This window comes from Micromys minutus (assembly GCF_963924665.1).
Source record: "Micromys minutus genome assembly, chromosome: 8".
Classification (NCBI taxonomy): Eukaryota; Metazoa; Chordata; class Mammalia; order Rodentia; family Muridae; genus Micromys; species Micromys minutus.
In genome coordinates this window covers 29,147,879-29,173,053 of record NC_137977.1, presented here as the reverse complement: position 1 = coordinate 29,173,053, position 25,175 = coordinate 29,147,879, and the positions used below count along the sequence as shown (strand labels likewise).

The 25,175-nt window shown below is 36.1% G+C and overlaps 1 protein-coding gene across 5 annotated transcripts in view; it reads right to left on the bottom strand.

Moving 5' to 3' along the window:
- Positions 1 to 25,175, bottom strand: part of TCERG1 (transcription elongation regulator 1) — a 48,518-nt gene continuing 23,343 nt past the window's right edge. For 2 of the 5 annotated variants that reach the window (XM_080919942.1, XM_080919943.1), the window contains 14 exons: positions 20,522 to 20,682; positions 19,101 to 19,157; positions 18,890 to 18,956; positions 17,874 to 17,924; positions 16,386 to 16,521; positions 15,523 to 15,612; positions 13,189 to 13,307; positions 10,939 to 11,089; positions 7,384 to 7,548; positions 6,792 to 6,974; positions 4,402 to 4,581; positions 3,695 to 3,778; positions 2,199 to 2,299; positions 1 to 1,022 (listed from right to left, as the gene is read on the bottom strand). In XM_080919942.1, coding sequence (XP_080776068.1) covers positions 821 to 1,022; positions 2,199 to 2,299; positions 3,695 to 3,778; positions 4,402 to 4,581; positions 6,792 to 6,974; positions 7,384 to 7,548; positions 10,939 to 11,089; positions 13,189 to 13,307; positions 15,523 to 15,612; positions 16,386 to 16,521; positions 17,874 to 17,924; positions 18,890 to 18,956; positions 19,101 to 19,157; positions 20,522 to 20,682 — 1,747 coding nt within the window. In that variant the 3' untranslated portion in view covers positions 1 to 820. Of the gene's footprint in view, positions 1,023 to 1,285; positions 1,380 to 2,198; positions 2,300 to 3,694; positions 3,779 to 4,401; positions 4,582 to 6,791; positions 6,975 to 7,383; positions 7,549 to 10,938; positions 11,090 to 13,188; positions 13,308 to 15,522; positions 15,613 to 16,385; positions 16,522 to 17,873; positions 17,925 to 18,889; positions 18,957 to 19,100; positions 19,158 to 20,521; positions 20,683 to 25,175 lie in introns of all 5 variants that reach the window. The other 3 variants (XM_080919940.1, XM_080919941.1, XR_013975101.1) reach the window with 2 other exon arrangements.

Below are 25,175 nucleotides of genomic sequence, written 5' to 3'. Positions count from 1 at the left end.
AGTTCAAATACATAAATTCAACATTCAAACATCTTAAAATTAAACTTTATAGAAACAAAAGTTCAAACATTCCAACAGGAGTAGTTTACAGGGAACACCCAGAAAGGGAGTTTTGTTGTCTAATTGAGAATATTGGTAGAGATCATTCAGTAAAGAATAAAGAATGTTTAAAACCAGGATTCCATTCTGGCCGACATGTTAGTTATGAGTGTGGTTCATACCTGAGAAGAAATTACTAAATACATCTTCTCCTGGGCTAAACAAGACTTGGCCTATAACTCAAGGGGAATCAAAGCACATACGTGAACAAACACAACTAAACTGTTCTTTAGAGACAAAGGTAAAAGTATGTCCATTATAATTTCAGTCTCTGGAAGAATTCAATTCAGTGTTTTCTTTTTTCTTTTACCCGCTTAAAAAACAAAATCAAAAACAAACTCCAACTTCAGTTTTCCTGGAGTCTGTGGTATTTCCAAGCTCTACCACAAATTCTCCTGTCTTGCTGAGTAACACTGCTAGTAAGAACATCACCAAAGTTACTGGCTTCCACACCGTATGAAAGGATAATCTTTAGCTTCAAGGTCTTAATTTACTAGAGACGGCCTAGGTTTGAGTATGTATGTCAGTCATGCCACACAGATAAAAGCATTAAATATTTTCAAAGTGTTCTGTTCAGAGACTGCCCGCAATTGCTTCTCCTTCTGTTCGTCAGGTGGCTTTGCAATAGGTTGACTAATGCACATATATATGTAAAAACCTGAAAATTTGGCTCATGCAAGCATTTTCCATTAACAGCGTCCCCTTGGAAAGGTGTTCAGAACTATTTTGTTGATCGTCTAGTGGGCTCTGATGCTGTGGGAGGTGGAGGTGGGCCTCGGCGGTCCAGGTCATCAACATAGGCCACGATTAGTTTCCTCCTCTCCTCTGGTACACAGTCCAGCACCAGATACCGTTTGTCATTCTGCAAGATCTTTTCTACATCTTTCAGGTGCTGATCAGATTCTTGGATTAGCTTTTTGGATCTGAAATTAAAAAAAAGCACAAGAGTTACTGACTGCTGTTCACTGGTCTTTCAGAAATGAGCTGGAAATGTCCATCTAGTTCCTAATTGTGTTTCCACTTTTTTAAAGAAAAATTTCACTGCAGCAGTCACCTTTGTAAATCGCCTCAGCAAAGACTCCAGGGAGTGAAAGGGCCTCAGAAGCTGAATTACCCTCCCACCCCTACTGGTGGTCCCTCCAGATCAGGGCTGAGGGTGGGTAGGTAAATCTTGCCCGTGCTGTACCTGTTCTGTGGATGAACAGAGGACTTCAGTCTGCGGGGCTGCCAATCCCAGCATCTTTCACAAGCTTTCACTTTCACATCTTTCACTAAATTAACTATAAAAATGTAGAAAGAAGTCTTACTTCACATCTAATTTAAAAGCCCAAGCTGATGCAAAACATTAAGGATCCTGACCAAAAAATCCAAATGACAAAACGCCTACGAAGCACACCCTCAGCACTATCTATCCTCCCGTGCACACCCTTCCTTCCTTCCTTCCTTCCTTCCTTCCTTCCTTCTTCCTTCCTTCCTCAAAGCCGTCTTTAAAAGGAGGAAATGCTGGTGCATGCGCAGAGCTGGTCTCCTGCACAGGCTGCAGTCCTGTGGTGAAGATTACAGGTGGTGATGGACTATGGGGTGTGCCACACCAAAACCTTTTTTAAGGGGTCTTGATTTCTAATCTTTTAAAAAAATAACTGTACACAGCAAACTTCTTTCCTGATGGAGGAAAATTGTTTTTCTGCCTTAAGAAAATGAATTCAGGCATTCATGTCTAACCCTACTCAGCAGTCTTCAGAGGAGGCAAAGATACGTTACAGTGAAGATTCAGTTTAAAGTCTCTCTGTGAACTACAATTCTTAAAGAGTCGAGGGTCCTCAAAAGAAAAAAAAAAAGAAAGAAAAAAAAAGCAGTGAAGTAAAAATAAAAGTGTATTTTAAAAACTGGATGTACATAACACAAAATGAGAATTGACATCTGGGCCCTTTCTTAAAAAAAATACTGTGGAATGGCCTGTATCTGCCCTTGAGGAAAGCTGACATCTTCTGACTCCTAAAATTAACAATGTCAACATGTGTGTGAGTGAAAGTATGCTCTGCCATTAGAGTACAGGCTAGGAGACAAGAGCTGCAAGTGGGGCACCGGGCTGCACCTACCTGTATGTAATGAATTTGGTCTCTTTCAAAAGTGTCCTGAAGTCAGCTTTGGCAGTGATGTATTTGTCTCTGATGTATTCTTCAAACTCCCTTTGCTTCTTCTGCAGGGATGGGAAAAAATATGATTAAAAGGAAAGCCCACAAATTCTAAAAGCCGCAAACCCTGGAATCCTATAATAAAATTCAATAGAAAAAGACAAGGCAAGGATATGTCCTTTCTGTAAAACTTACTGTAGTGTATATCATGCAAAGTACATCTTTTAGGAAAAAGAAAGAAAGAATATGAAATATTCTAGCTGAATAGAAAGCTTGTCATATGCACTCCTCTGCTCAGTGGTCTATAGTGTCCTTAGGAGGGAAGCGCAATAGAAAGGAGAAACTAAGGATCAGGCACCTACTTCCTATAGAGTCTGTATCTTCCAACACAAAGATAGCAATGAGACATAAGGTGTGGACATACAAAGCAAGTACAAACATACTGAGCAGTTAGCTTTCTGGTAAAAAAATGGCAATGACTCTTGCCTATACAGACTTTGCTATCAATTCCCTGGAAGTCAGGTACATTAGAGACTGACAGGGGTCCCGAGCTATCAGTCTATCTATCATCCCTTCCCACTCATACAGACTTTATAGTCCACACATTAAAAATTCAACTAAGTAGAGTTGAGCAAGGCCTAAGAGAGGCGGTTTTATGGGCTTTTCAATGTCAGACCTAGAGATGCCCATCAGGGACAAAATAACAAGTGAAAGCCAAAGGGACAGAACAGATTATAGTAAGCTATTATTTGGTATTATTCTCTATATATCAGGTAGATTTGTTTTCTACACAGAAGTCAGAGTACAAGAACTGGACTGTACTTTTAAAATTCCATGCATTAAGAGATCCTGCTACTCTAAAGTCTCCTCTCCAGCGTGACTTAATAGGATGGTGCTTTGAAAGCTTAGGAACAATCGCCAGCTGAAACGGACTACAGTTTCATTCAATTGCTAAAATCCTTAAATACAAACTCAACACTTAAAAGTCTAAGCTTTAGATTACTACTTCCTTACTACTACAAGGAGCACAATTTTTAAAAATATGTTCTTAAAAGCAAGACATGATGCATGTCTTTAATCCCAGTACTAAAAAGGCAGAGATAGGGGGATATGTGTGAGTTCAAAACTAGTCTGGTCTACAAATCAAGTTCCAGAACAGCCAGGGCACTTACAGAGAAAACCCTGTCCTGAAAAACAAAACAAACAAAATGTACTTAAAATCCTGGTTTGCATTTAATATATTTTAATGTAATTCACTTAAAAATGACCAGCCTCTTGGTTGGTCAAGCCACTAGTGATGATTATGCACCTATGAATATTCAGACATCAAAACATAGTAGTGCACGTATGTATGTACCTAACTCTGTAGGCTAAGGCAGGAGGTTTATTAGGAGGACAACCAACACTACTAAGTTTCACGTCTGCCTAAACTCGACAGGAAATTGCACAAACCCTCTTACCCTGTCACTGGAGGAGAACTTAATGCACCGAGGATCTTCCTTAATTATTTTTTTCACTTCTTTCCATGTGGATGTTAAGGTAATCTTTGAAAAAAAAAAAACAAGTGAAGAAAAGACATAAATACAATGACCTTTTTTGCTGGGAGTCAAACTGCAGCACATACGGTACATAGTATTACACACTGACCTGCAATCTCTTGTAATGCCCAAGCGTAACTGGACTAGTTAGGGACAGGGAGCAGCTTTAATGCAATTTCTTTTTGCTGGCTTGCCACAAGTTATTTTCATGGCCATACTTTCAAGGTGGCCTAAGACAATCACCTGCAAACCCTGTATTTACATGGGCAAACATCATAACTTCTGAAGAAACCATCACCGAAAAGAGCAAATAAAGAGGAACAAAACCTGGATAACAAAACATACAAACTGCCAGAGAAGGGGCTTTAGCACCACACTGCAAACCGAGGGGGAGGAGAGCCCACTGATAATGCACAGCTAAGGGCATTCACCAAAGCAGCTGCAAAAAGAACTAAGTCCTGACCAGGGAGAATATCCTGACATGTTTAAACGGGGGGGAAAAAAATCAGAAGAGGATGTCATAAAACCTAAGAATTCAAATAACAGGTCTAAACAAAACACTAAAAATCATGTATTTTACATCAAACTAAAAATGAAGAGTCCAGAGACAGGGACAATAAGAGACTCACCGCAGAAGTTTCATCCAGAAGCTGCCTAAAGTGCTCCCTTTTCTTTTTGGTAAGTGCTTCAATATGTTCATTAAAAAGTTTCTCTTTCTCCTCTCTTTCCAATAAGGACCCAGATTCCCAGCGGTGGTCTTTCCGGAGGGTCCTTCTAGTATCAGACCAGGACACATCTGAAGAACGTACCTAAAATAATAATAATAAAAAAGGAACCAAGTGGATTTTGCATATTTCACAATAAGAAGCTCAGCACTGTAGTCAGGAGGTAGTCAAATTCAAACACTAAAAAGTATTTCCTAAAATCCTAAAACATAGACTCCTTCAGCTAGACTACATCATAAATAAATCCTAATGTTAAAAGACAAGACCATTCTAAGTATAACTTTCAGTAAGTAAAGGAGATTTTATAGGATAACAACTAGGCAATGTTTATTTTCAGTATCTTAGGCAATAGGCAGTGGTAATACCATTTTAGTTCAGAAGTCTCCTACAATCTACAGTCATCCGTTACTTGATGAAATAACTCCTCAGGCTTGGGGAAGTTGACGAAGAGCTGCAGATTATCTTCCATCAGTTACAACCCGTAAGAGGTTTACACTGTACTTTATATCTCTAAATGCTGTGTCATTTCAAAGTAATGCTAATTTTGTCTTCTTCCAGCACTAAATACCTCCTCCCCAAACATAGTACAACAAACCTTGTTCTGTAAGATGATTCAATAAGTAAAAGGCACTTGCAGCCAGGTTTAATGACCTACCTGATCATAGTTACAAGAGCCCACGTGGTAGGAGAACAACTCCTGAAAGTTGTCCTCTGAAAGTCTACACATACTGCACAGCCCAAGGGCACACACACACTCTTACATAAATAAATGAACGAATGAATGAAAGTACTTTTTATAAACCTAGACTGTATATGAGGAATGTAATTCAATGCAGTAAAGACCAGTCATGATGAGTTCTAGTTCCAAAAGTGAGAAGTTGAACATTTTCTTCTATGACATGAGGTATTATGATATCCACCCTCAGCCCTCCTCATCTAAACAGGGGAGTTTATAATGTCTCTAGTTGCTGATGGCTTGATCTTAAATATAAAAAAACAAAGACTCCACCTAAACACTATTAGAAACAACAACTTTAGTAAAGTTAGAAAGGGTATAAAAATCACCACATAAATGTAAGATTTCACAAGCAATCAGAATGTAAAGAATGTGAGAACACTCTCACAAGCTCATGACAGTATCAACCCTACCTCCCAAAAGATATATAAATTTAAGCAAGGAATAAATTATTTGTATGCTAAAAGCTATTAAACACTGATAAAAACTTAATAATGTACAATATGAATGATATTCTGTGCTCATTGATTAGAGAAACAGCTCTTAAAGAGCCAAGGCAATCTTGAACACAAAGAACAAAGACAGAAACATCACATTATCTGATTTCAAAATAATAATGCTAACTTAGAAAAAAAGACAAAGCACATCACAGATTTGGCTGGCAACTAAAGAAAAGAAAAAATACAAATACATAATTTCTCTAACATTTAACAAACATCTAAATATGTGCTTGTCATTGGAACTACAATTATTTGTATTTTCCATAGGACAATGTGGTAAGTATTACTGCACTGTATGCTGAACACCAGGGTGTGGCTGCAGGCACCGTCAAAGGGAGGTTCAGTGTGCACTCAGGACTGAGACCCTGTGTCACCTCGGTGGGAAGGTGAGTGGTTGCCACAGACAGAAGGATGGTTCCATGTTCAACAAAGCTGCACACCAAGGACTGAGGAGAACAAGGCTCACAGATAAGGTGCAGCAAGGACCGAATAGTCTTTACTTTATCTAAGACGCTAAACTAGGGTGGGTGGCAAGAGAATCAGCACCTGACGCCAGCCAAGTCAACAAAGGAAAATCTATCTCAGAGCAAACGAACAAAGGAATTGACTTTTAAAAGAAGAATAAGTTGCGCATAACTGCTGGGTGTATGGAGAACCTTCACCTCATTCAAGTAAACAAGACAAAATAAGGTTTGCTGTTCCCCCAAACCACTGCAACTGTAATTAAAACAAAAGACTTAGGATGCAGAGTTCCCCAACCCCCAAAGCAGCAGAAAGAAGAAAAAAAACAAAACAAACAAAAAAAAAACCAAACTTAAAGTCTCAAGAGTCATCTGTCAGTAAGCTCCAGTCCTCACACCAGCTACAGTGTAATGAGTGATCATCACAATATGACCCTAATGCAGCAGCTGTTTTCAACCCTTGGGTGAGAATCCACTTACACCTAGAACTCAATTTTTAAATGCTCTAGAAATAACAAGTTATGCCATAATTAATTTACAGAACAGAGGTAAATAAAATGGACTTCCAAAGTCCAGTACTCAGAGGAAGAAATGTACCATGTCAGACAGAAGAGCCTTGAAATTCTGGATAGCTTCTTCTCGTTTGTGCTGCTCCCTCTCTCGATCGATCTCTTTAGTTTGCTCAGAACGTGCCTTTTGAACTTCTCTTTCACGTTCTCGAAGGCTTGCCTCAATACGGGCTTGTCTTTCCAGCTCCTTTTCTTTTTCTGAGTCTAAATTCTGTAAAAATAAAATCACATTATCCTCTGTTACAACTTCATTAAGATTTTTCTCACAAGCTAGGAGATAGTGGCATACACCTTTAATCCCAGCACTTGAGGTAGATAAATCTGAGCTCAGGGCCACTGTGGTCTACAGAGTGAGTTCCAGGTCAGCCAGGGCTATAGTAAATCCCTGGTTTGAAAACCAAAACAAAATAATTTTTTCCATAAAGTATCTTATCAAAAGCATTCAAGTAGAATTTTTCTCCAGAACATTTCAAAATGTCCTTCCAGTCAGCCGTGAGACTCATAATTTCATTTTCTTAATCAACCATGAGAAAAACTCTAGCCCCAGCATCAAAGCAACATTCTTAAACAGCATTAAGCAACGTAATATAGGTTAGAACATCAGCAAGCATAACAGTTACCTTAGCTATTTTCTCTATGTACTGTTTGAAAAGGTCTTCTCTCATTGATGAACTATCCACAGCTTTGTATCGTGGGTCACTTTCTACTTTGTCTTTTACTTTGCTCCATCGAGACTGACTGTCCAAGTGATGATTAGATAACAGTTCAAAAAAATCTGATTTAATCTAAAACAAGTGAGAACAAGATGATGCACTATGAGAAATTGTCCATGATTTAAGTAATTAACAATCGAATAACCTATTGTACCAGAGACAGTACTACACACACATCAGCACTGTAGCTGCTGAGCTCACTCAAACTGAGCTGCACAGTGTTACTGCGAGCCACACTTATGAAGTGGCAGTACAATACTCTATTATGACAATGTATCAATGGCTTATTTTATAAAACCTGAATGAATAATTTTTGCTCATTAAAATTCAGAAATCACTGAACACATATAGCAAGTCCTTATGCCTTGTTTAATGTCTAAAATAAAAGGATAAAAAACTTGTTACAGGGCAGTGATGGTGTACACTTTTAGTCACAGCACTCAGGAGGCAGAGGCAGGAAGATCTCTTGAGAGTTTGAGGCCAGCCAAAGCTACACAAAGAAACCCTATTTCAAAAACCAAATCCCCAAAACAAATCAACAAAAAACAACTTATATTTCCTTTTAGAAATACAATATTTATACCTACCTTAATAAGAAAACTAGTAATTCTGTAATTAAAACCATTAGTTTAAAAAAGCATTTGTGTCTATGATTTTTAGCTAGTTAAGTATACATGCCTCCATTTATTCTGCTATAAAGCTCAAGGTACTCATATTTATCAAGTACTACCATCACACTTAGTGTCAAAGGCCCTAAGTCACACTAAACCTAGAGCTCCAGTTAACAAAGGAAATGTAGAGATGCTTGTTTCATGACTCTCCACTGGGTTTTAAATGCTCATCATCCGAATTATTATGTTACTGCTACACCACAAGACACCCAAAGTCAGTTCAACAAAAGACTCTGGCCAAGTGTCCCTTCACCACTGGGATTAAATATTCTACCTTACTGCCTGACCAAAGAATGAGAAATTAAGAATGAATTAGAATGTGTGTGGCACAAGAACTGTGCTTCCTACCCATTCCCATTATTACTTCCTCTCAGAACTGTGCTTTCCCCCTCAGACAATTATGGGGGATTATGTATGTTGTTTTTGAAATGATTTTGAAAATCATGTAAAGTTCTAAGACAAAGAATTTCTGCTTCAGAAAAAAAATTAAAAACCAGAGGAGCCAATCAGGTATAGATTTTTCTGTTATTAAACTTGAACCTTAATTTGGATTAATAAAAAATGGTCAAAAACCCAGTTTTTCAAGTAGCAAGCTATTAGATGTAACATCATAATTTTTGTATTCACCTTGCTAACTTTGTATCTAATAAATATCAATCCTAGGTGTGTCTGGTAACTAGAAGGCAAAACTTACACTAAATAACACATGTACTCTATGTGAAAAGACTCTAAGGCATGGGAGTTTATATTAACTAACTATATATATATTGTTTAATGTGTAATACATAAATGAGTACTTGAAATAACCTCTTATATCACGACACATGCAAAAGCAGCTAAGCATGAGAAGTAGTCAATTCCTGAATAAAAGGAAAAAAATAAAATTCATCATCACTTAATCCACAGCCCTTCTGTTTTCTATCCTTACCACAGCAAAAATACTTACACTGCCTGACACAAAATTTAAAAAAAAAGAAACAAAAAAATGCCATGTTTCTAACTCTTACTGCCACAGTGTCAAATGTGCCGTATAAAGAATGAAGTATTTACAGTGAGTAAGCTGAAGTAACAAAAGTTTTAATATTGGCTTTTAAAAGCAACATGCACATAAGCCAAGTAAAAGCAAACCAACTCTAGGGAGGTGGTTTTTACAAAAGGGAAGTTGGGACAGAAGCAACCTTACTATCTAGTCAATTACCTCTGCAACTGTGGCCAGTCTCACCAGTAACAAGGTCACAGTTATTGTCTAATTTTTTGAAGCATAAAGTAAGCAGAAACAATACAGAGAGTAGTAACAGTTTCATTAATCGAATACTTCACAAAATTTGAACAAGAGATCTATTATATTTAACCCTTATAAATTCACCCTTATCTATCAACTTTGTACTCTTTAAATTGCTCAATCTCCTGTTTCTTATAAGCCAGAAAATAAAGACATCTGGGGAAAAAAGTAAGACTAGTAAGTACCAGAACTGCAGGATGCTAAAGCAACAGTCAATGTAGCAAATCTTTAACACCATGTGCACCAGTGATGAGCAGCTCCTAAATTGACTGATTGGCCAGATAGAAAACTGCAAGGACTACTTATTATAAAATTAATGAGTTATCTCAAACATGTTTAGAAAATTAAGTCATAAATAATTCAATTTGTGTAAGTGCAATGATCACTTACTTGGTTTTCTTTGATCAAATACGTTATTCTAAAAGTCAAAAGTAGGGGATAGAAAAGATGGTTTAGCAGTTAAGAGAACTGGTCTTCTAAAGGACCAGAGTTCAATTCCCAGCACTCCTATAACAGCTCACATTGAACTTCTGACACTCTCACACAGACACACATGCAGGCAAAACACCAATGGACATACAATAAGAACTAAATCATATCTTTAAAAATTTTAAGTCAAAAGAAGCAATTTATGTGATTTTAAATGAATATATGAAATACGTGATATTTTTTGTTCACGATTGTTCTGCATGTTTAAAAACAGAATCATTTTAAGTCACCTGTAAAACAATTTTATAAAAGTTTACTTTGAAGCCATCAGATAATCAGAGTTCTGCTATTACTGTCAAAAGCTGTTTCATCTAATACCCTTACTATCTTAATTGAAAGAGGCTTCTTAACAATGAGCCTTAAGATTACTTCCCTAACAAGGTTTCTTAATAGAATTTGTAACATTTTAGCTTCCCACAGTAAGTAGCAATTTTGAATGTCAAGAATGATTAGACTCCAGAAACTGCTTCCCTATCACAAAGCACACCGGAACACTCAGGAGAGTGACTATTTTGATGGCTCACACACCACTGGTGTCATCTCCCCACTGTTCTGCCTCCACAGTGGTGAGCTCTCTGTTCCTGACATTGCTATCAAATGACATTTCAGATGCATTAATCTTTAATAGCTGACCTTTAATTCTGATAAGCAATAATTTATATGTAAGATACGTTTACTTAAAGGCGAAACTTACTAAAGTGATATTTTTATAGAATACAAAGATTAAGAAGTTCTCTGAAGCTCAAATGTTAACATCTATAAAGACTTCTGAAATCTTAACATACTTATCTCAGAGCATGCAAAAACCCAGTTCCAGGTTTACAAGGCACTTTATTTATCAGCATTTAAAGTAATTGTATAGTTTGCTGAAGTTTCTAAAATGAGCGTTATGAAAAGAAAGTGGTAAGTGATTAAATGTGTATCAACAATTGTGCAAACCCAACTGCACACTCCTACAAACAAGCCTAGGAAAGACTTCAGTGGACCAGTCAGCCCACTAGAACTAAACGCCTTCCTTACCTTCTCACCTCTCGTCTTCGAATCTTCTTTTTCTTTCTTCCTTGCAGCTGCCACAAATTCATTAAACAACGCTTCTCTGTCTTTCATCTTTTCGATTGCTTTGAATCTTGAATCTTTAGCATGTTTGGCAGCAAATTCACTAAAAGTAGCTCTGTAAGAAAATGGTCGGCATGCTAACTTTAACTGACTATTTCTGTTTCTAAAATAAGCATCAAGGAATATACCATTTTCCTAGCAAGAATATATGCCAGACATATGGGTCCCAAATTCAAACACATGATATTTTGTTCACGATACACCAAGCACTGTTTTATAATTTCAAACTAGAAAAATAATGCTTTCACAATATTTTAGTTTAAAACCAAAATTTTAAAGAATTTATTCAGATATGTGTGATACATAAAATAGCTAGTATCTTTTATTCTACTAGACTACAATGAACTTTTAAGCATTAAATTCCTATGAAGTTTTTGGGGGTAGTGATTTTGCTTTGTTTGTGCAAATTTATTTCTCAATTTTCAAAAGCACTATTTTAAAATGGCAGGTGGGGGAAATAGGTCGATAAATGGTATAGACTAGAGAAGTCTATTTTGACCATAAAAAATACATTTGAGGTTTTCATTATAAGAATGAAGCTTTCATTAGTTTACATGCATAAATATGTTATTTTATGTTTTCATTCTTTCCTTCTTGGAACCTACAGCATTCTAGTACTGAAGAATCTTTTTTTTTTTAAACATTGGTCTTCTCCAAAATAATTCAAAATTCTCTCACATTTAAAGTATTCTTGTTTTCTTTATTTACTTAATAAAAGTGTTATTTCTCACACCTCAGACATCTTACCATTCCCCCACAAAATAACCTTCAGTGAACAGCTACAAGTACTTTGACAATTTATCATACAGGAGGGAGCCAAGATACAGTAGGCTTTAATCAAATCTGTAAGAGCATCACTACTGCTGCTTTTAGCCTTCTCATTATTCCCTGACCAATGAGGGGTTTGTTTGGTTGTTTTTTTTGGTCAGTTTATCTTTTTGCTATTATTGTGTGCATGTGCATGATGTGTGGGTACAGGTGGAGGTCAGAGGAAATCTCTGTGGAATCAGTTCTCCTCCTCTGTATTATGTGGGCCGTAGGGCTCAAACTCGGGTTGCCAGGCTTGTGTAGTGAGCACTTTTACCTAGTGAGCCACCTAATCAACCATCAATAAGAAGTTTTAGTCAATATCATTTTACTAAATCATTTGAAGCCATGCTATAGACACTAGATTTAACCTATGAGCACGTCAGCATACAGTTCCTGAGGGTAAAGTCCTGACCCTCCATAGCCACAACAGTCCAGAGAAATATTAATCTAACCTATCCACAGACAAACGGTCTCATACTGCAGAATGGTTCATGTAATCCAGTTTTAACTATGACCTATTATGAAAGAGCCCAAGCCTGTGTGTACTATGAAATTCTAACCCCAAAATGTTACACTCTCCACAACCACAAATACTCATTAGTTTTCTGTACTTTGTAATACTAAAACATTTCTTTTCACACTGAAAACTTAAAAAATTTACATTAAATATACTTTGATATCACTTTTCCGTAGAGTTGTTTGTACAAAAAAAAATTGCTCACCTAGAATAACCTCTACTGGAAGTGCCATTTAATCCAGAGACCTATGATTCTCCTCTCACTGTGGAACCCCCCATGGAGCTGGAGCTGAGTGTGTAATGCCAGCCTAACAGGGAGCTCCCAGTTCTAGTCTATTTTGTTTTGTTTTGTTTTTTTTAAATATGCCTGTGTGCCTTTTCCCCCCATATAATATATTCCACTCTCCACTGGGTTCCAATCTTATTGCCTTAAAAATTAAACAGATATACACTTCCACAGTCAGGCATGGTAGTACAAACCTAGATACACATCCTTGGGAGGCCCAGCAGTCTGAAACCATCTTAGGCAAAATAGTAAGAGACACTGTCTCAGAAACAAAAAGGAAATAAAAGCAGACAGAATTCATCCCCCAGGCAATATCATTCAGTTATAAGCAAACCATGGACAATGAATTCTTCCCGTCTATACTATTCTGATAGCATGGTAATACTGAGCAATAGTGGACTGAGGCAAGCTCCTGTCACTACCTCATTTGCTTGTGTTACTTTATAAACCACGTATAACCCGATTACCTACACCACTGCTGCACATCCACACGAGTTCAGGGAGAAATCCACACTGAGATATGACTGCAGTAAACACATACCTTGGATTAAACTTTGCTTCTTCCATCATTTTTTTGAAATCTTCCTTGGCTTGCATTATTTTGTTTTTCTTTTCCCTTCGTTCTTCCTCTGCTCTGGTCTTGACATACTGATCAAACACCTATCAAAAATAAAAAAGCATTTGATAACTCAGTTTTTTTAATAGAAAAATTCAAAAGCTCCATGTAAACTGTAATAGGAACTGCATAGTATAAATAACAGTAGATTATCTCTACCAAGTCACTCTGAAGCTTCACCAAAACAGTACAAGCACATGGCTCTTCACTTAGCCTTCCGAGCAAAAGAACAAAGAAAAACTAAGAAAAGCCCTGTGGTCTGTTACTTTTTCTCCAATGATATAATACATATTTCAAATTTAAAAACATAAAAGCTAAGCCACAGTCCTCTTGAACTCATTTTAGAAAAGTAACACAGAACCCATAATTTAATTCTCCCTCAATATTTCAATCTATGCTACATTATTTTCCTCTACTTGGTATTTTACAGCTATCAGTTAACTGAAATATAAATTTCTGGTCTATAAAATGTCTGTAAAGCTTAATTTGAACAGTCATACATTGTTTTACGTATTTTTTATGGAGACTACAGTAAAACAGAAGATTCAGAGTCACAACTGACAGCATGTGGACCACCAAACCCCGTATCACGTGACCCTTAAGACGTTTACTGATCCCTGTTAAAAAGGGCAAAACAAATATCTCATGACATAATTTCTATATGCAGCATGCCAGACTAAGTACCTCAGAATTGAGGCAATTCTCAGAACTATGGGGGACTCAAAACCTCAATTAGGCTAATCTAAATAATCCCTCGTAAGGACTTCCAGAGGCTTGTCTTCCTGGGTGACCCGTGGAAAAGTCTCCGACCATGGTAGCCTGTACAGGTGTCAAGCCACTTTTTGGTGCTTCACTCTCCACCATGAGGCAAGAGTCCAAAGGCATTTGACAGAGGCCTACACTGCAAAATCAGTGTGTATACCAGAAAACAAAGTTCAAAATGAGAGAAAAAAAATACTTCAGCAACTTACAAAACCATGGCTATAAAAGAAAACCTTAAGAAAAAAAAAATCTTAGACTGCTAAGGGAGTAAGTAAAACTGAACTGAACAAGCTGACAATGGCAAAAAAAAAAAAAAAAAGTCAAGAGAAAGTACCAGGAACTTAAGGATGAGTGCAGGGGATCTACATCTAGTTCACCTCATGTGAGGTCAGGGTCCAATATCCAATACTCCCCCCCACACACACAGGAAACGGTGCAAGGGAAAGACTGGAGATGAATCCAGAATCCAGAGCCCAGAAAGGTCTAGAGTGCTCAACCCTAAATGTATGGCATGCCTCCCAACACGGTTCAGAGGACACTGGAAGAGGGGTACCACTACTATCAAAGCAGAGGCTGGGGAGTCTTACAGAAGCTGGGACTGCCTCAAAAAGACCTGTATAAGATCAACCCAGTGTAAGGTCACCACAGACAGACTAAGTAGCTCCATTAAAATGAAATTTTAGCAACTGCAGACTGCCAAGTAGAAAGGCCACCAAGTTGCCTGTGTCCCAGGAAATGGCACGAATGGAGGCTGGAGAGCACCAAACTGGGGATGGCATGAGCAAGAAGGGAAACATGGCAAGAGAGGGTACTGGAAGGTCTGGGGTAGATAGGATCATAATACATTGTACACAAGTATGAAATTCTCAAGAAATAACAATAACAACAACCAAAGTAATGAAAGAGAATTTTCCAGAACTTCAAGATAGCAGTTTTCACATTGTACAATGCAGTCTTCTACTGGAATGTTATCTCACTGGAACATCAGATTGTTCTACTGTAAGTAGCAAAAGCACAGACACTACAAATATTCTCTCTTCACTGAAGTAGGTCTGCATGCAAAATGACAGCACTGCTGAGAATTACTCCAATCGTTACCCTATAAATATTCAAAACGGATGGCACTGTTACCAAAAGGAACTTCACAGCTTAAGTGTGCCGGTGAGGACAGGACTCAATACTCACCATTACAAAAGCCACTGTCCAGATGGTTCAGTTTTTTACATAATTACATAAACTACAAGTATACAGCTTTAGCACAAGAAGCAATTACCATGAGGTGATACTATCCTGAACCATAGAAGAATGAAAAGTTAGTAACAAGGTAACTACTTCATGCAACTCTAGTTCAGCAGAAACCCTGAAGAGACCTCATTTCCCTACAATTCTGAGATAAGCACTTCAACAAATACTTAGTTGTTGGCATGCATGAGAAACAATGCCAAGTACTACACCTTCACAGTATTTATATACTTATACTGTTCTAGTTCCTTATACCTGTTTTCTTTCTTTAGGATTGAGAAGCAAGTACCGAGGGTCAAATACTATCTTGTGCAACTCCTTCTCCCATGTTGAAAAAGCAGATACCTTTAAAATAAAAAGAAAGCATTGCCTCATAATTAAGATACTTGACTCCAGAAAGGTCACAATTTTGCTTGAAATCTACAGGACATCTGTTTGTAAAGGAGCCATTAAAACCATAGTGAAGTTTCCATCACTAATAAATTATAAGCAGTGGGAGGCTAGCAACAGCAATTTCCACATTAATTGGCTCTGACCATTTCTTTGTTATAAAGAAATAACACACACTTCATTGCTCATTAAAAATAACCACTACTGTGTGACATTTTAAACTTAGTACATCAGAAAAAGCCTTGAAGATTTGCATTTTGATTTCACATACTAACTGCAATCTTATGATTTTAAAATGTTACAATTTACTTATTCAAATACATTTGTGAATACACCCAAAAGGTTTCTCAGTTAAGCTTCTAATATTATAAGTATCAGTTATTTCACCAAAAGTCATTCTGAAGATATTGGAAGAATCATATATACCTTACCTATCCGAAGTATTCCGCAATTCTGTAATGTTAATACTCATATGTGTTACCAAAATTATATGGCCCAATAAATGTTAAATGCTAGTTATACTTTAAAGAACAGTAAAATGCCATTTAGTTTAATATATAATAAGCCAAGTAAAAGGCCACTTCAAAAAGTGTACAGTAATTTAACAGGTTCCCTTATCTTTCCCACCCCATTTAATGAGCACTAACCTTAGATTTGACCTTTTAGCAAGACATATTTATATTACTTATATAAAACAGAAATATCTCCCCCAAAGATTGTTTTCTGACCCCTCTCTCTAGCAGCATGTCCTTGAACTGCTTCATTCGAGCCTCCAGAGGGACAATGGCCCTTTCTCGGGCAGCTTTAATTTCAGCTTCCATGGCAGCTTCTTTCTCTGAATCAATGTCTTTATTATCATCTCTCCTATAAAAAAATAAATCATAAGGCAATATTATTACAATGAATCCAAATCTCACTAAGTTCTTTTAAAAAAAAAAAAAATCAGTGAAATTTTCAAGGTGCTAGAAGCAGTATATTTTGACATAACAAACCTGTCCGGAGGATTTCAAATAAATTATACAGTATAACTTTCATTCTAATACTAATAAAATTATAATGCATTTCTAATGTTACAATGGCTATATTGGTTAAAGGGAAAAAAAATATATATATATATATCTGTAATGTGCTCTCTCTTACTTTAGCTGCTGTATAAAGTGAACTAAAAAGGCTTTTTTGGCACTGCTTACAAAACTATGTTAGAATCAAATAGAACAAAATATATTCTTAGTTCTTAAAATAATAATTAAAAAATTAACATTTCCAATTATTTTATTATTAATTCAGAAAATATTTTAAGATTCACTAAAAATTGTGAAAAGGTTTTAATAATTTCAAATATTTAAGAGTAAAATAAAATAACTTAAAAAAATACTGTGGCCAAGTATAGATAGTATGTGAGATAAATATCTTACCTAACAGACATTCTCACTCACTTTCTGCTGACAAGCTGATTTAAGCTGAAGGGCAGGTCTCAGGGAACATGGGCACAAGAGTCGTTAGAAGGGAGTACTAGGAATTAGGATGGCTCAGCAATGACTTGGCCTACTTCTTGTTATTTTGTCTTTTTCCCAGGGTCTTGTGCTTGCTAGGCGAACACTCTACCACTGAGCTAAATCCCAGACCTGACTTAGCCTACTTCATGTTCATCCAAAACTGCACCTTAGGGCTAAGGGCAGGCCTACTGCTTGTGCGTACACAAGGAGACATAAAGAGAAAATCATGCTATCTCTCAAAACATACACACTATTTTTAAAAATATTTGCATAACTAACCTAAGAAATAAATCCAATGTACTCAAATGTATTTGAACAAATCTTCCTTCTTAAACATGATCAACTAAGCACAAAAAAACTAATAAAATTGGTTTATATTCCTGACATGTTACTGGAAAGTCAAAAGGTAATTCAAGAGCGTAAGTAATAATGAGAGGTAATTAGCATTTGGGGATGGCTCAAAAGAAATAGAAAACACAATCCATGCCCTGCAGGATCTTAGTGAAATAGTCTGTGACCTAAGACATGCACGAAATAAACAGGTACAGTAATTTGCAGAAGGAACTACTTAAATAGTTAAAGAAGTTCAAAGACAGCTGCACAATATAAGAACAACCTTTACAGAACTATACTAAATGTCACAACACAAACTATCATTATCTATCTCGATAAAATTAAAGGAAAACTTAAGCCAGAAAATACAGGCTTTTAGCTTTGTACCTAAATAGAGAAGCTCGGGCAATCCACATAAAGGACTTCTTTGACATTCTCCTGATAAAAGCAGTTAAAAACCTTACAGAAATGTCTATAAGAACAAACAATTAAAAACAACCTAAAAGTTTAACATCACAAAAATATCAAAAATTATGGTACATAAACAGAATGAATACAATCATTTACAATTAAGACAAATGTCTTCTTCTACAATTTTTAAGAACAACAAAAAAATTAGATAACCACAACTAGTAAAAATACAGTTGATTAAGGAAATACAAGGCCAACTATGCAAATGAGAATAGCTGCCTCAGTAAGATTTTAATTTAACATTGTTGCCAATAAACAAGTAGGTATTTGAAAGAAACCTCTCTTTACAAGAGTTGTCTACTCATTTCTCAGCACAATCAGGGCACAGTCAGTCTCTCCTCTTTCAGTCAGGACTATTAATGACCTAATAATGACCTTAAACTTTATTTGCTGAAAAACAGTAATCCCATTCACATACACCCTAAACTCTAACCTTACTCTCCCTTAGAAGAGTCAGATCACATCTTGCCCACACTGATACTCCTAACCTCCTCCCAGTACTAACTAATGAGTCCACTCCTTACCCAGGAATGACCAGTCTCTAGGAACAAGCAAGTCGTAAGATAAACACATAAGGAAAAGGGTTCATTTAATAACATCACTTGAATGGAGTTTTTATGAGTTGACATAAGAGAAATTTTATTTAATAACCTCTAGACCTATTAAAATCAATAGAAAATCAATCAAATAATTAAAGCCTAAATTTCAGCTAGCTTCACAGTATCTATTTGTATGACCAAGTCTTCTGAACTTAACAGAAAGAACACCATCTCTACACTATAAAACAAAGCTAATTAATATCAGGTCCAAGAAAGTAATTATGACTGATGTTTTCTAATCATACAGATACTACCCACTACCTTCCAGTCACAAACTGATAAGTCTCACCAACTGTGAATCTACCTGGAAATGCACAAACATGTATAACTTACTTCCGCTTTTTTGCTTTAATAGGCTCATCTTCATTCATTTCTTCCATTAATTCTTGTTCTTCTTTAACTGTAAGATAAAAATTCATTAAGACGCTGAATAAAGCATATGCTGGCATTAGTGAATTTCCAGCCATTGATTCTTTTGCTAATCACTGCTGGAACATTCACTTCAATTCATGAAAAAGATGCCATTTACAGTCATGTCACTCACTTGCACTCATCGAGAACTGCCACTTTTGGATGGACAACATTGTCGGAGTTGGGTGCCCTAGCAAAGACATTTCAAACACTGTTATCAACAGTTACACACACATAGTCACAAGCTTTTTTTAAAATGTAGCTTGAATATCTACCAGTTACTCGTTAATCAAACACAAAGTTACATATGACAATTCTATGTTTTTATTTATCATCCCTTCAAAATGTAGTATCAATTTGGTTTCATGATTCTTGTCCAGCTTTACCTTTGAAATGCTCAAGTAAGACTTCCTAGTTTTAGCTTTACAAATAAATAGAACTTACAATTCATAACTCACAGAACATTTTTTTAGAATGAATGCTTATGTAAAAACTTTTACTCAAATTTAAAGAAAATGTTCCCCCCAAAAAAAGCCCAAAAGCAAATCACATGCTTTCTCGGTACTGTTTACTATGATTATAAAGCATCATCATATATCATACAAAGCAAGTATTACTCAAATTTAAAAAAATGACGCCCAAGCAGCAGATAGGCAGTTAGACTAGTCTGCAAAGTATTTAAGAGCACAAAGGTCAGAATCATGTCTATATGTTCCCATGCCTTTCTCACCTTAAAGACATATCAAGATTTGTTACATTAGAAATGTTAAATGATTTATTTACCATATTTCTATTTTATATATGAATGAGTTCCACTAAAATCTTAAACACTGAATAAACATATTAAAAACCGAGTAAAATTGCCATCAAGAATTATACAACAAAAAAATTATACATAAAATACTTGTACCCAATGTTCTGAAATACTATCAGAAGAGGCAGTAGATTTTAAAATGTCGTAAAAGCTAAGGATTTCTATATTCAAGAAGAAAGCTATTATCTAGTTCAAAGGATTTTTCTTTTTCTGGTTGACAGGGTCTTACTATATATGTAGCCTTACTGGTTTAGAACTCAATATGAAAACCAGACTGGACTGGATTCAGAGATTGACCTGCCTCTAAGTACTAAGATTAAAAGTGTATGGCACCAACACACCTACAGAATTAATTTTTTATACTTTTATAAAATTTTGCATTTTATACACAATAAATATTTTAGAAAATATAATATTCTGCATAGTTTGATTACTGTAAACTGTATCACTAGAACCAAACGAGATAAAAGGCTATCTAAGGGTTGCAGTAGCATTAACAAGCATCAAGCTAAGGGCACCAATTCTAGCATCTCAGACTAACTGAAAATATTATCAACAAAGTTAAAAATGTTTTACAAAATAAAACTACATCCAAATTCTTTACATTTTTATTTCTTATTGTACCCAAACCAGAATAACAGTCTATTTTTTAAAATTAAATATTTCAAATGGCCTTTAGACTATCCATCAAGTAGTGAGAGGGGGTTAAATTCAAGATGAATTCCTATTTTAAAACTTACTTAGCTTCTTCATGTCTTCCAATCCTTTTTTATGAGGGGGCTCTTGAATAATTTTGTCAACATCTGCCCTTCCAATCAAATCATCAGGCCGGTCCCACATAGAGAGACGAGTGGTGGGATTGTAGAAGAAGACCCTCTCATCGCCAGTCCAAACAACACACCTAGAGATAATATGAAACACCATTTTCCTGTGTTACAAAACATACTCTGATAGCCAAGTCTTTAATGTTAACTCTTAAGAGGGCAAAAGGACAAACAGTAAAAAAAGGATAGGTCGTAATTAATAATGGCTTTCACAATAGCTTTCAGAACAAATGAGAGATAAATGACTACAGAAATGCAAATTCATTTGTGGATGGAGTTTAAAATGCCTAGGAAGTGATTTCATTATACCCAATCTAATACAGCACTAAATAACTCTATAGCTTAAAAAGCAAACCACAGTACCTAATAAGTTATTACTTCTTAAATCAACCAACATTACATATTAAATGCAAACAAGACCTAAAGGACTACACTAGAATCTCATAAACCACTGCAGTTCACTAGTCCTACTTTTACAATTAGAAAACTAAAGGTATAACAAAAAACAAGTGTATGAAAATGATTTTAATATATAAAATGATTTAAATATAAAAGTACAGTGAGTCAAAATTTACAGAAGCAACTGTAAGGGAAGAAAATGGCCATTCCTGACCCTTCACAAGTTCAGAAAATCAAAAATTAACCAACACTGTCAAGCTCAAAGTAGTAACCTAAATACTAAAATGAACAAAGGATCCTAGGTTGAAATAGTTAAAGAATCCAATGCAAAATACGTTTTATGAGATTAAATGCACACACACGAAATTAATCAAAAGATAGCAGTTTTCAGAATAAAAAAACAATTTAAAGGATAAACAGAAAAATTAGAAACTTAAAATAACGGATACTACGATTAGAAAGATGGCCCTGCAATTAAGAACACAGGGTGCTCCTGCATAGGCACCTGATTCAATGCCAGCACCCACAAGGCAGCTCATACTCTACTCCTTTCTCAGTGCACCCAATGATTTCTTCTGGCCTCCCTGGGCACATGGTACATAGACATACAGGAAGGTAAAACACACACACACACACACATAAAATAAAATAAATACTCCCAAAGGCATAATAGACAGACATTTCTCAGTTTGCTATATTTAGTACAGCTCAGTAAACACCATAAAAAAATAACTCCAAGAACACCAAAAGGAGCAGCCATAAATAAAAAAATAAAGGTCAAGAAATCCTAACAGCAACTAGGGATTGGGGAGGGGAATGGCAAAATTTATAAGGTAACTTTATTCCTTAGCAAGAGCCCCACAGGGCAAAATACAGAGAAACATCTTTAAAGTTCTGGAAAAAAAGAATTACCAACCAGAACTTCACATCCTGCAGAACCAAAAGGGGAACTAAGAGGTTCCAACCCAGAAGACCAGTTTAATAAGAATGTTCTTCATCCTGAAATAACTCAACAAACCCCACATCTTTAGCAATAAATAAAACACAACAAATGGTAATTTTTTTTTCTTCTTAGATTCTTTGCAATTCTGCCTTTTGTAATTTTAATGCAGGTAGCACTGATGTGTAGGATAGCTAGGACATTAAGTCAGTTTAAAGGACCTGCCCATCAGCAGATTTAATGCATACAATAATATGTTTATTAATTTAAAACAAAATGGAGATTAGGTATGGATACTATAATTCCTAAAGTAACAACTGATGACAAGAGATGTCCTCAAAAAACCAATAAACTAAGCAGAATGCTAAATTAAATAAACTGTAATTATGATAGATGAAAAGACTAGAGAAGACAAACAGTAATTAATTATATTCCAAATCCAACACTATTAAAACTTACATTAACTGTTAACAGGCTGAAATGAAACTATTATGCTTGAAAAACATCAATAAGAGCAAAAACTGACAGCAGATATAAACATTACACTATAAGCTGTTTTTAAGAAACACTTTAAATATAAAACCATAGTAATGTTGAAATATAAAAATATAAAGCCATAGTAAACAGAAAAATAGAGCTGGGTATGCTGGTACACACATTTAATCCCAGCACCAGATGTTAAATCTCAAACCCTGAGACATATCAAAGAAGACCTGGCCACCAGGTTTTCCCAGGAGCTGGGCTGCCCCTTCCCTGTATAATCTTTGTTATCTGGCTTTTTCAACTACCCTTAAACACCCCCCCCCAACCCGGTCTGGCCTCTTGGTTTGGCTCTCCCCTCTCCTCTCTTCTCCCATGGCTCAGGGACAGGTCCACTCCAGACTCACCCAGACATCCCTGCCTCAGGCTATGTTCTCCCTTTTATCTACAATAAACTTTCTCTTTCACTACACCTAGGAGCAGTTATGCCCTCTTTTTATTTCTTTTGTTTTCTCTCTTTTTTATTCACAAAAGGTAGAGAAAGGTGGACCCCTGTGAGTTCAAAGTCAGCCTGGCCTATAAATTGCCAGGCCAGAGCTATGTGGAGACCGTGCCTCAAAAAATAAAATAACTGAAGAATATACACCACCAAAGTAAAAAAAAAAAAAAAAAAAAAAAAAAAAAAAGCTGGGCTTTAATTATAAATAAACAAGCTTCGAGACAAAGACTATGATGAAAGTATTTAATACATTAAACCCACAGGAACAGGACTCATGGTGGAATACTTGGGAAGTGGAAGATCAGGAAGGAGCTCATGGTCTTGCTCAGCTATAACAAGTTCAAGGTCAGCCTGACTTGAAAAACACAAAAAGCCACAGACTTAGGAATGGAAAACAGAGACCTTCATTACTCTCCTTACTCTCCACAACAGTACAGGACTATTAAAATAACTACAGCTGGGACCCTTTACAGTTCCTCATGTTGTCGTGACCTAACCACAAAATTATGTCACTATTCCATCTGTAATTTTGCTGTTATAAATCATAATGTAAATTTCTGATATAAAGGATATCTGATATGCAACCCCAAGAGGGTCACAACCCACAGGTTGAGAGCCAGTGAAGGGATTCATTAGACTGTCGATGTGCATGATGTAAAAGAATCTGAGCGGTGGTGGGGAAGCCACAGGCCTAGCAGGTTTACACTCCTCACTAATTGTTTTGCTTTTTAAATCTGCCCTGCTGAGGATATGAGATTGGGAAGACATCTTCAGCCCTCCTCCACTTTCAAACCATACCCCTCCTTAATAAAAAAGAAATTCACTACATAACTTAGGACAATGAAGAAAAACCTAAAGATAAAAATCATAAGGGCTAGAGAGATGACTCAGAGATTAAAAGCACTGATTGCCCTTCCACAAGTCCTGAGTTCAATTCCCAGCAACCACATGGAGTCTCACAATCATCTGTAATGAGATCTGATGCCCTCTTCTGGTGTGTCTGAAGACAGCTACAATGTACACATACATAAAAACGTATACAAAATTAAGGCCTTAGAGGAAAGACTAGATCCAAATGTCTAGACATACAAATTACAACTGGTCCAGAACAGGAAAAAAAAAAGCAATAATTACACAAAGAACGTAAAGCTACTCTATGGTCAGGTCCATATGTGAAGCATGAAAACCCAAACAGAATAAGGTGTGAAGCTGTTCAACAGTTCTTCATGAACACAGAGAAATCAAACTTAGGAGGAACCTGTGCATTAAATACAGACTATCTTCATATCTGACTATATCAGATACATATTTTACATAATTACTTTTAAATAAATTTATCAAGTCAGTGAAATACATACACAGAAAACTATACCTAGGGTCTTTAATACACATTTTTACTACAACCCTTAGTGATATTCCCTACACATAAAAATAACTAGAGGAACAGTTTAAACAGCCTTAGCAATTATAACAGAGGTAATGTTAGGGCTGATATTGTGACCTGTGTAAGAAATTCAAGTCATTTTTGCAGAAAAAAACAGAAATTCAAAGATGTGAGATGATGTAGTTCAGAAAAATGGCAGTGTAAGCCTCACTGGCACAAAACAGCAGTAAGTGTTAACTGCACCTTTATATGTGTCCTCCACCTAAATCCACCACAATCGTTTAAACTAGTCAGAATTCAATAGCAGCACTATCCCTGTATCCCTACACATGCAACTTCTCATAAAGGAACTACATCTCCTTGAAAACCAAGTCGCTAACTGTAAATATACCAGACAAGCCTCAACATCTTGTCACAACAGAAAAAACACAAATATGAAAGAATCATCACAAGATCAGGAATAAATCTTATTTATAAGAGCCAGAAATAGGACAATGGGCTATCAGTGAAGGTAATCCCTCCACTAGACAGAAACATAAAGACTATTTATGATTTAAATCAACTATTCTGGAACTGGCTAAGTCCTTTCTAATACAATCTGTCCCTCCCTTTAAGATGGCAATGCTGAGGAGAATATTTCTCCACAGATATTTCAGTTAATAAAGTAAGAAATAGTTGACACAAGGACATAGCACTGTCAACCTTAATAATTTATAGGATCTAGTCTAGGGATCTGCCACCTTGCACTAAAAACATGCTGGGCATGTAACTTCTATACATAGGGAGATGTGCATGGTAAGATGTTGAACACAACTGCCATTTGCCTACTACAAGCTATTAACAGTCTGCAAGTTTTAACAACCAAAAA